The sequence below is a fragment of the Trichoplusia ni genome, chromosome 14 (assembly GCF_003590095.1).
Source record: "Trichoplusia ni isolate ovarian cell line Hi5 chromosome 14, tn1, whole genome shotgun sequence".
Taxonomy (NCBI): Eukaryota; Metazoa; Arthropoda; class Insecta; order Lepidoptera; family Noctuidae; genus Trichoplusia; species Trichoplusia ni.
Window position 1 is genome coordinate 10,799,625 of NC_039491.1, and position 11,973 is coordinate 10,811,597.

The 11,973-nt window shown below is 35.2% G+C and overlaps 1 protein-coding gene across 1 annotated transcript; it reads right to left on the reverse strand.

Moving 5' to 3' along the window:
* Positions 1-2,376: 2,376 nt before the first annotated feature.
* LOC113500558 (IQ and AAA domain-containing protein 1-like) lies at positions 2,377-11,702 on the reverse strand. Its single transcript, XM_026881396.1, has 19 exons — positions 11,520-11,702; positions 11,206-11,372; positions 10,565-10,773; positions 10,102-10,273; positions 7,101-7,235; positions 6,577-6,691; positions 6,251-6,399; positions 5,958-6,108; positions 5,662-5,829; positions 5,414-5,562; positions 4,972-5,125; positions 4,555-4,658; positions 4,183-4,328; positions 3,767-3,924; positions 3,583-3,685; positions 3,376-3,499; positions 2,923-3,042; positions 2,644-2,716; positions 2,377-2,562 (listed from the first exon to the last, which is right to left on the reverse strand). Exons 1-19 carry the CDS (start codon positions 11,601-11,603, stop codon positions 2,392-2,394), a joined length of 2,652 nt encoding a protein of 883 aa, XP_026737197.1. The 5' UTR covers positions 11,604-11,702; the 3' UTR covers positions 2,377-2,391.
* Between the last annotated feature and the right edge of the window lie 271 nt (positions 11,703-11,973).

The following is an 11,973-nucleotide window of genomic DNA, read 5'->3' on the forward strand; positions in this document are numbered from 1 at the left end:
GTGTTGTAGCCACCGGAAAATAATGTATCAATCATTCATTTGTATTCAGTTTCATTAAATGAAGATGATGAGGGCAAATCCCTTAAATTTTTTTTAGGGATTTGCCCTCATTATCAGGCCCATTATAGTGTCTACATAGTTCTTGATTACATCTGGAAATTGCTATATACCTGAAAGCTTAACAGTAAGCTGACAGTTTCATTCGAATTAAAAATATTAGCAACAATTATAGTTGTACCTAATTAACTGTTTTTTTTCACGACTAAACGTGTAAGGTCCAGATTATCCAAGCTTCTTGCATTAATATTGTTACAATTTTGCATGCTTGATAGTGCACTACACGACGCAGAGCAGCGTCTCTTCTCCAATACCACAAAAGTATTTACATTAAGGGGTGTTCGTGGGCCCTCAGACGGGTGGACGATAATTCTAAAATAACTGACAGAAAGACTAATAGAGGTGTATATGTCTCAAATAATGCGCTTAAATAAGAAGACTGATCAATAAATATATTGTTAACGTGCGACCAATAACGAAGACTGATAAATTTGCTTTGTAATGACTTTCTTTTCTTAGTAATTTGAATAAATTTTGTAATTGATAATATTTGTTTTGATTTATCAACCTTCCTAATATCCTATTGTTAAACTTTATTAAAAGAAAGTAGTAATTCTCCTAGCACGATAAGCACTATCTAGGTATAGTCATCATTGGCCTAGCCTTTTCCCAACTGTGTTGGGGTCGGCTACCAGTCTAACCGGTTTCAGGTAAGTACCAGTGTTTTACAAACACTATCTAGGTACAGTATGTGTAGGAATCTAGTGATATCCCCGTAAATGGGTGATGTCTCCACTTGAAGAGACAGGTACATGGCAATTCCACGCATTTCTTTAAGTGTAAGTATTATCTACTATTCGTAAATAGAAGCCAATTGATGAATTGTAGGAATGTTGATCTATCGTGTTTTAAGTTAGTTGCATAGCCTGCGATAGGTGGAAATCATACGAAATGCTAAAGGAAATATTGTATTCACAATCTATAAACAATTGTGTACCCAAGCACACCTCCAATTTGCATTGAAACGATTTTTACACCCGATTTGACCCAAAATATATTTTTACCACATTGATCGCATCATGTATTTTTAGAGGAGAGTTAATTAATATAAAAAAACCTATTATCAAATATAAAAAAGTTTGCAAAAATCCAAATGTAAACATCAGCTAACTAGAAGTGATATTCAAACAATAATTACGGGCACTGCGGTCGCCCCAGAAAATATTTAAACGACTGAAATTAATTCCAAATACACCGCTTGAATATTAAAAGGGTAGATGTAGGGTGACTGTGATATTTTTGGGACTTGCACTTGAAGTTTTTTTAAACCATTACAGTATACTTTAAGAAATTATTCGAGTTTAAACAACGGGAAGTAAAGATACTTAAAAAAATATTAGGCCTATTCAGTATGACCGTGGAACGATCTTATTATTTAATTTAGCTGAGGCCACTGAGGGTCATATGAACCAAAAATCCCTTGGTGCGATACTCCAAAAGCTACACCAACGACAGACTTTGAAAACATTAACAGGGAGAAATAAAGCGGGGAAAGTTTTGGTCAGGTTGGCTAGTTTGACATTATCATAAACTTATAAAGGAGGAGGTTGGCGTAATGCAAGCATAAAAAAAAGGCTTTTCATTATTTCTAGCTACATAATCCCACAAAAAATATCTTATGCTACTTGCATCACAAGAGATAAAGGGGGGGAGGTCTTTGCCCAACAGTGGGATCTGAAACATGCTATATAAAAAACGTCTGCACGTTATTCATAAATCCAAAGCCCAAAAAATATACCCCAGAAAAAGCCTACACCGTATCCACCCCACTCTTACAGTGAAAGTTAGCATTTTTGTGCAATAAAGAAATAAAATCCGCCGCATCAGCGTTCGCCCGGACACGTTATGTTCAGATAAACATCGGGACCGTTATATCGACACCGCGACCCTTTATTTGCCCTTTCGTCCTTATCTTTGCAACGCAGAATAAAAATCGTGTTTATTTTACGCCAAATTGCCAGCTTACTGATGTTTTTAATTTAGCGTTATGAATGTTATGTGTTGGTTTTTCTATTTTATGTTGATTTGAAAACATATTTGGTTGTGCGGAATGGGAATTTAGATTATTACGTAGCTGTGATGTGGTGTTATTTTAGACAGATTTCATTTCCAAAACTATCCATAGGTTTATTTTTATCTACATATCGCTTTCAGAAAGTGATACAGATGTACTTACTTAATCTTGTTTAGTTTTTTGTTCATGAAAATCAGATGTGACTTACCTATCAACCTTGGAGGTTTAAATAAAAGGCATAAGAACATTTTCCCTGTTTACTATAACCCTGTATGACTGGGAGTGGCACTGCTTGCCCCAGACTTTGGTTTCTTCTTCTTCGAATACTTCTCGACAGCCGCCATGAAATCTTTCTGATCTTGCATGTGCTGAGCTTCTTTTATACCCCAAGGTGTCTTTTCTGTATACCAGTTAAGGAACTTCTCGTATTCCTGCAAAAATATTGATTATCCAAATTGTACTGTAATGCGTTGCGATTAGCTTGAAAATTGATGGATGCTAAAAATACTTACTGCTTTTGTTTCATTGGTGTTTTCTAATATAAAGTTATACACATCCATTGGAGATACTCCGAATGCTGCTATCCTAAGGTAAATTAAAAGATTATTTTCAAATACCTAAACTAGAGACTGATAATAGCCCGATGGATGTCGCTCTTGTGTTAGCAAGGTAACGAAATCACTTTCACAACGAAATAGTCTTCAAGACACTATCATCAGTCCTCAGGACTTGTCAAAATAAGGTTTAATTATCGAGATTGAAGAAAGAAGAATCAATAGAGTAAGACCTACTTGGCAATCCTTTCTGCTGACATAAAGTCCTCTAAAGCTTGGTTTAGATAGCCATACGAGTATCCTTGCACAACGTAAGCCAGGTTACTCACGTTAAAGTCGGATGGCAGGACCTTATGTCTGTACGAAAATAAGTTTCATGTAGATAAAGTTAAACTTTTCTTCTTTTCTTCTTAAAAACGACGCCCGCCGTAAGGAATTTAATCCTTGTGTCGCGGGGGGTTTTACTAACATTCAAATCACATGCATAAGACACCCAGACTCAGAACAAACATTCGTGGATCACACAAATGCTTGTCCTACACGGGTATCGAAACCGCGACACGTCGCGCACAGAGGGCTTGGTGACCTCAACCACTCGACTATCCGTGCATTGATGATGCTGAAATAGGTAGTATAGTAGATAGGTTCTTAGAAGTTATCATTAAAAATGATGTCTCAAATGAATCTTACCTGATGATCCAATCCTTGACAATCTGGACAACCAGGGAGTAATTACTGTTAGGTAATAGAAGGACTATGGGAAACTGTTTTAGAAGTGCGCTACTTTTTGCTAACCATGGGTCTGTGCAGGTACCTATGGGAACATAATAACTCTTGATCTTAAAATCTCAGGAAGAAAATATCTAAATATCTGATTTTAATTGATTTACCACTTACCAATTATAGTTATTTTGTCAGTTTTTTTAATCTTCTTCATTAATTTAATTATAAAATACGTCTTTAATAGTCCGAGATTCATTTCGGCTTCCTCTGGTGGTGTCTGTTTAAAATATAAATTTTTTAGCTTCACTGCTTAGGTAAGCGAAAAATGTAGGGTAGAAAAACCATTACTCTTATTTACTTTAGTATAAAATAGTTTCTCAACATGTTTGATATGTATGACAGAAGGCTGCAACGCTTTCGCACACGCTACTACGTCATCTATTAGATGTTTTAGGAAGGATGCTGTAGCCATTTCTCCTTGTACTTTCCGCGGGTTTAATTCGAATAGTACTGCATCTAAAAACAAGTTGTAATAGTAATAATAGTTGAAGATTCTAGTACTTAGTAGAAATATTTTTTTGGGCATAGGCCCGACGCAATACGTGTTCTTGAAAAGGTGACTTAAATCGTGGATCTTAATGTAATCATGTGAACAAACATTTAAACCTGAAACCATTTCCAATTGCCAAAAGAATCACCGATTTCCAAATTCCTTTTGCGAAATTATCAAATGTTTTCTCAACAAATTTTACCCGTAAAATAAAGAGGTCTTACCATTCAAAGATGCCAGAGCCCTCACCAATACAGATCTCCCACTGTATTTAGGTCCTACTAGCAGAATTCTTCGGTAGCCGAAAGTGACTTCACGACAACGTTCCCACCAAAATGATTTTATTTCGAAATTGAATGGTAATGCTGGTCTGTAAAGAGAAACACGATTTCTGTATGCCCTACAGCTAATCAAAACAATAGAATTTTTAGAACATTATATATGCGTAAAGTACCTACTTCGGTAAACCGGGAACTTTCTACGAATCCGCGAAACATAGCTGCGCGGGCGCAGCAGCCTGGAACTTTTTATATTTTTCTTTTCGACCTTTCTACTGGAAAAAAAGCGCCACAAATAAAATATTTAATTATACTGACCTAATTTGGCTACGCAGATCTTCTCCACCAAAATTGGGATCACCAATAAAATCTTCGAACTTTACCTTTGGACATTCAATTATAAAATCTTGCAGCACCAATTTCTGTTGGGTTAAGTATGTTATGTGGTTATAATCTTCACTTTTTACGTACGACCATTGGCCAGCTATATCTCAGAAAAAGTAAGATTAACAAATTGCTTAAAATTCTCAGTGACCTCTACGATAATGAGTTTCAAATAAATTACATGTTTAGTCATTTTCTTCCCTAAAATTTATTTCTTAAACCAAGTTTGTTGTTGTATTTTACAGCACGTATGCTTACCTTTAGAATCAGAATACGCAGGAATGCAAATCACGAAAACAGACAAACGCGTCCTATACACGTATAGTTGTTACAGTGGTATGTGTAGTGTACCTCTATTATTTCGACGACCTTCTTTGTTAACACTTGCTTAATTGGCTTCGGTTTCTTTTCACCTTTGATGGGCTTTGTAACGTTAACTGGCATTTCTTCTTCATTGGCTATGTAGTCCTCTTTCAACGCTTTCTTTAGTATATCTAGTTCTTTCCTATAAGTTATTATTAGACTCCAATTGTTTAAGGAACTTATTGATCATTATCTCTAAAAACTCTGTTTAAAATTAAATGCCGATAAAAACCAATGTATAGTAACAACACAAATTACCAAATCAAATATAGCAATAAAATATATCAGACCTTTATTGATTGAATATGTGTTTATATAAAAAGACACAGCAAGATTATTTACCATTTTACATAAGCCAATGGAATATGTTTTTAATTGTTTGTAGCAGAATTTCTTAAGCTTTGTATCATCATAAATCGAATTGTATTACCTCATGTATTCATCTACCTCAGGCAAAACTTCAATCTTTGCATCCTTGATTGCGTCTTCCACGTCAATTCTATGCACATACTTTTCTTTCACATCTAAAGTCTCTTTCTCATCATAATAATCCCATGATTTGTGATAAGTATCCAATGCCTGTTACATTTAAGTCATTTGAGGTTGTCTCTTTAAATTAATATGAATGGTGGCAGTAGGCTCCGTCTTATAACTTTGCTACTATCTGCTATTTTTTACCTCTAATAGTAAACTAATTTTTTTAGACTTCGAATAATAGTATCCAGGGTGCATTGTGGGGTTTTTCATCATCTTTTTCATAAGCAAAGCTTCTGCTTTTATCCTCATCTGTTCCTCTTTTTTCAGCGCTTGCTGTTGCCTTTTTGCTTCCATCTTTTGGAATTTCAGCTGTAAATAAAGGCACTTTACTTTTTGAAGTTCCTTTTACCTAAGCAAGACATATAAATAGAATAAAAATTGATTTGTTTTTATAGTGATTTATATTGAACTGTTATATTAGTTAGTAATTTACTTACATCTTGAGGACTTTTCTTTTTGTCAGCTTCAATTCGTAATAACTGCGTTTTATTTTCTTCCACCCATTCATGAGGGCTCAAAACGTAACCTTTAAATATTGCATCAGCACCATCTTTTGGTATGTCGTAGAAAAACTGAACTTCTGTAAACCTACCAGGCAACAATTCAATTGTTTGCATGTATTAAGATTGACCTTCGGGGACAGTTGTCATCATGTTTTCGAAGATCCCCATCAAAACTTATATTAATTCAGTTACGATATAATTTCAGCATAAACTTATCTGCCTCTTACCACTTAAGAAACCATTCTCTAATTTGATCACGGGTTTCGTCTATCAGTTGATCTTTTTTCCTTGAAAGGTATTCGACTTTCAGTCTCTCGCGTCGAGCAATCCATTCCTTTTCATAGGTAGTAAGTATTTTGGAGCGATTGTAAAGCATCTGATTAAAAATTACAAAGCTTATCATCAAATTACATACAAAATCGTTGAAAAGTATGGAAATCATATTTTTGAATTGAATTTTAAGGTAATTTATCCTGAGACAATGTATATTCTCCATAGTTACTGGTAAATAAGTAATGTGATAATCTAACGAATGAAATGAGTTAGAACCAACCTCTTCGGCAGCTCTTCTCTGTATATCCGTATTGGGCGTATCACAAACATTTATCCCTAACAGTTCATTACGTTTGCAATCTTTAATGCGTTCCCTTTTTAGTTTGAAGTATACTCTAAAACAGTATTCTATGTGAAGATGTGTTTTCATGTAAAAAAACCTCAATTTTTTATATAAGGTGTAATGTTATGTACAGTTCCTTTTGCAATACCGCGTTTGCCGATAGCTTTTAACACAAAAAAATATGTAGGATGCCTCATAATTTTAATGAGATGATAACAATGGTTTTATACTATTCAGCCAAATTAATTTATTTGGACTTAGTATGATTTCCCCAAAGCAAATTATCAGTGTCCATGAATAGAAGCGCTACGCTACGTAAAGCTTGGCTACGAGAATGGTATTGTCTGTAGCGGTGATGATATCATATTATTTAGCATAGATGTAAGAGTATTTTTGCTACATTCTGTAGATAGTTCTGATGTATAGAAATAGGTTAATCTTAAGCTACATGTAATAGTTACCTAAATACTTTCTGTATGAGTTCGGCACTGTAATCCCTGAGTTGCAAGCTGGGTGGAGGTTTCAAAGTACCCGTCAGTTCCTTAAACCACATTTCATGTCTAAGTTTCCCAACTTTTATTAATCTTGTGACTTGTCTGAAACATTATGTTTTAAAGTCAATTTTCTCGACCATAAGAATATTTATTACTGCTAAATTTATACTACTTATAATTTCTGCAAGCGTGAGAGTATGAAACAATGTTGCTAATAAAATTTTACTTTTCTTACAACAATATAAATAATAACTTAGAATTGTTACATAGTGTGCATACATAAATCTTACTTTAATCCAGTGCGGGTATGAATAATCTATAGATGTAATTAGAAATATATTTGAATAGGGTAGACCGAGGCGAATCGGATCAAGGGGTGAATCGGATCAAAATAAGAAATTCGTTAATATTTTGAACATCGCGTGGCACGGAACAACAAACGACTAGCGTCTCGCGAGCTCCTCTTACCCCGCGCCCCCCGCCATCGCCAGTTTTTTGTTGCGAGTAGGCAGTGAGCGCCAGCGCGTCGGGAGAGCGAGCCGGGTGTATGTGTACGTTACAATTTTGGCGCTGATCTAAGGTAGGTACTTACGATTTATTTGATTTATTCTAAGGATTTATGTTGCAATATTTAATTATATAGCTTATTCTAATGGGGTAGGGGTCTAGTTTACTAAACGCTTTAATTTTTGAAGTAAATATTATTGGTTACTGACTAAAATATTTATTTCGTAAGTCTTTAATATGGGGCTATTCGGATCACGTTATCGGGGGCGAATCGGATCGCCTTTTTAACTATTTATTTTGGTCTTTAATTGTAGTTGGTGTTAATAAAGCATTTATATTTCTTTGTAGATGGTTCGCACGTATATAAAAAAAACACAAGCGGGAGAGTGGCCGGAAGAAAAAATGGTAGAAGCCGCGAATAAAGTTCTGTGTAAAGAATTAACTTTACGTCGGGCTGCTGAAATATATAAATTACCATACACAACTTTACAAAGAAGAGTCTCCTTTTCTAGAGGTGTCATTAAGACACGTGGTGGTCAGCCAGCTTTTGATGAAAATGCTGAAAAAGTTCTAGTAAACCGTTTATTAGACTTAGCGAGTCGTGGCTTCGGAATCACGCCTAAGGCAGTTCGAAAATATGCTTTTGAATTTGCAGAACGTCAAAATATTGAACACAAATTCAACAAAAATCTAGGAATGGCTGGTCAGGACTGGTTTCATCGGTTTATGAAAAGAAATAAGGAATTAACTATTCGAAAACCAGAAGGATTATCAAGAGCCAGGATTGATGGCATGAAAAGGGAAAAAGTGACAGAATTCTACAAGATTTTGGAGACAGTAATAGATAAAAATAATTTAAGAGGAAGACCTGAATGCGTGTACAATGTGGACGAAACAGGGATTCCACTTAATAATCGACCACCAAACATTATAGCTCAAAAAGGTGCAAAAGATGTTGTCAGTGTCACAAATGTTGAACGTGGCGAAAATGTAACCGTCTTAGCTTGTATGAATGCAACAGGTCAGTACATACCGCCATTTGTTCTGTTTAAGGGTGTGCGCAAACGCGATGATTTTCTTGTGGGTATGCCGCCCGGTACTGAAATTGTTATGACAGAAAAGGGATGGATAAATGAAGAAGCTTTTCGTGTATGGTTGCAACATTTTAATCGCTACCGTACCCAAGGAAAAGTTATACTCATCTTGGATGGACATGCGTCTCACACGACCTACTCAGTGGTAGACTTATGTGAAACTTTAGATATTGAGCTTGTTCTCCTCCCACCACACACATCGCATGCTCTCCAACCTCTCGATGTATCATTTTTCAAACCGCTCAAATCATACTACCATCAACAAGCTACATCATGGCAACATGCACATCCAAATCAAGGGATCACAAAGGTTGTTTTTGGAGGGATTTTTAAACAGGCTTGGAACCAGGCTGCCACCGTTGGAAATGCTGTAAAGGGGTTTGAAAAGACTGGAATATTTCCACTAAATGCTAATGCAATCCCTGACCACAAGTTTATTGGTGAGCAAGTGTTAGATATTGTGGAGAACCAATTAAAATCTCCTAGTATACAAGAAGTGCAATCTAGTACCGAACCAGTACAGCCAGAACTAGCTACAAATATAGAACCGTTGCCATCTACCAGTTCTCAACAGCCTACTACAGCACAATCACCCGGCACTTCTGAAATTATTAAAGAAATTCTTCCCTCACCCTTTAAGACACCACCAGCCCCAGTTAAGAAACGTAAAACTACAAAACCAATTTTGCATTTGACATCATTGCAAAGTAAGATCAATCTTCAGCAAAAAGAAAGACTGAAAAGACTTAAGACTGACAAAGAAGCTGTGGAAGATAAGGAAAATACTTCGGATTATAGAGAAAATATTAAGAAAAAGAAAAATAAAAGTACACCGAAGACCAAAGTTAAGGGTTCATCTGCAAGACAGAGAAATTGGCATTGCATTTACTGCTCAGAAGTATTCATTCATCCACCGTCAGAGGATTGGATTCAGTGCCATGCATGCGAAGAATGGTGCCATGAGAAATGTGCTGATACGGGAGGGAAAAAAGGCCCGTACATATGTGATTTATGTGTTCAAAATTAATATTGATCTCATTATTGATTATTTAATTATTTTTTCGTATTTTCAATGCATATAGTCTTTAGAATGTTTTTTTTTGTTATATTTTATTCATGATCCCATTCGCCCCGAGAATTGGGGCGAATCGGATATTTCTCTCTTTGAAGTTTTTATTAAATATTTAAAAGAATTTATCATAAATTTAAGTTTTAAAATGTTTATTTAGTAGCTGAATTGTTACTTATGACTATTTTCTTAATAAAAGTTGCATATATTTAATTTTAGTATGATTTTCATATTCCCATATATTTATTGATCCGATTCGCCTCGGTCTACCCTAATGTTTTCTTTTGCATTCACGTACCTAGTTTTTTCTTGAGCTGCTATCATGCATATATTCTTTATTTTCAGACGTGTCTCTATTGGTATTGCTTCAATCTCTTTCTTCTTTCGTTCTTCTTCCTCTCGTTTTTGTATTTCTTTTTCTGTTTCCCATCCCGAGAGTTCTACTTGTTCTGGTTCTTCAGGTAAATTAGCTAATGATGCAAAAATGAAAGATTATTATTTATTGTAATAAACTACTATGGTATACCACTTTATTTTGGTACTATAATAGGGTTTCGTAATGTTATTATCTTGTATTGATATTAAATGTATATCTATGGGATAAAAAGCTACTGAGTAAAGTTAGATGTGGAAGTCACTCGTAGGTAAACAGTTGCATTACCTATTGACAAAATGTTATTCAGAAATATCTGTTTAGATTTGAACCTGACTCTGACACAACTTGGAAAAAGGTAAGACAGTAAAACACATAGTATTATAACCAAGTCTCTCTAACTCCGCTTTTTTTTCTCTTGCTCTAGCTATTGTTTCTTCCATCACAATTTGTATCTGCTCCGGTCTTTTGGATTCCATTGGGATCCTTTTCATTTCAACATCAAATATAGTATGATGTACTTCTGGAGTTCCATGACCCAAGAACACTATGTTACTACCTTCAAGTTTCTCTAATTCACGTTTCAGTTCCAATATTCTGGAATTAAAAAGAAAACATTTATTCTGCAAGTAGCATCACTTTTACATGTGTTTACAAGTTTTTATGGAAATATATTTTTCAGAAATACCAACAAATGTAAAGGAAAACCCAAAGAAATCCATATACGGTGTGGAGGGGGGGGGGGGAACTGCTATAACCTCTGAAAGAAAATCTGTTGTCGTAAATAAGAGGTCCGCGACGAAGGTGGTGTGACGATCTAGTCAAATACGCGGGGCGCACGTGGCCGGAACTTGCACAAAATAGAGAAGTGTGGAAGAGTAAGGGGGAGGCCTTTGCCCAGCAGTGGGATCTAAAGCAGGCTAAATAAAAAAAAAATAAGAGGTTTATTGTTGGTTAGAGGTCAGTTGCAAGACATGAACGGCTATAATCTTATTCCATCTGGAATATTCTAGAAGAAAATGACAGTACCTTGAAACAATAGCTTTGATAATACTATCCATGTATACAGTCTTTTGAACTTGCAGGTTCTGGTACAAGCATTCAGAGGCTGAATTATACAGTAGAATGTACTGATCTGCTATCATAGTTAGTCGATGCCTTGCATCCTTCAGGCTGCGGTCGTGTGTCTTCAATACCTGTAATATGCGCAACAGGGGAAGTTTTGTTTTCAAATGCTAAAATTACTTTATATTGCAGAAATTATTTATAACGGAAATTGAAAATGTAAGTTAAAAATTGGTAGTCTACAATGTAAAGTTTGGTCGAAAAGAAGTTTAGTTTACCTGAAATTCCAGATCAAGATCCGTTAATTTATCTAGACTTAGGAGAGTTTCTCTCCATTTATTAAAATAGAAGTCCCGCGACATAATGAATTTAGGCGAAAAATATAAAATAAATATTTCAATCAGCTTAAATCGAATTACAACTATCGTAAATATAACCTATCATTTACCATTAAAACTTTCCAGTTGGTCATGATAACACTTTGATGGGGCTGTGACTGTGATTCAAATTCTGTTATGGACCTAGTTCTGTTTAAAATCTGCTATTCAGACAGAGTTCATCATTTGTCCAGTAAAATTCATCTAGAAGTTTTTGCCATGTGAATTGCATTTCAAACACATTTTATTTGAATGGATGCACATTCTTCGATTAAAATAAAATGATTTCGAGAAATGAATGTTCACACTTTCCGCGTCCAAATAATCTAACATAACGTTTACATAACACCATTTT

Coding starts and splice junctions, on each gene's coding strand:
- LOC113500558 (XM_026881396.1), bottom strand. CDS start 11,603: ATGTCGCGGGACTTCTATTTTAATAAATGGAGAGAAACTCTCCTAAGT. Junction 5,563..5,661: donor AAATTAGTTTACTATTAGAG/GTAAAAAATAGC, acceptor TAAATGTAACAG/GCATTGGATACTTATCACAA. Junction 3,686..3,766: donor AGAAACTATTTTATACTAAA/GTAAATAAGAGT, acceptor TATTTTAAACAG/ACACCACCAGAGGAAGCCGA.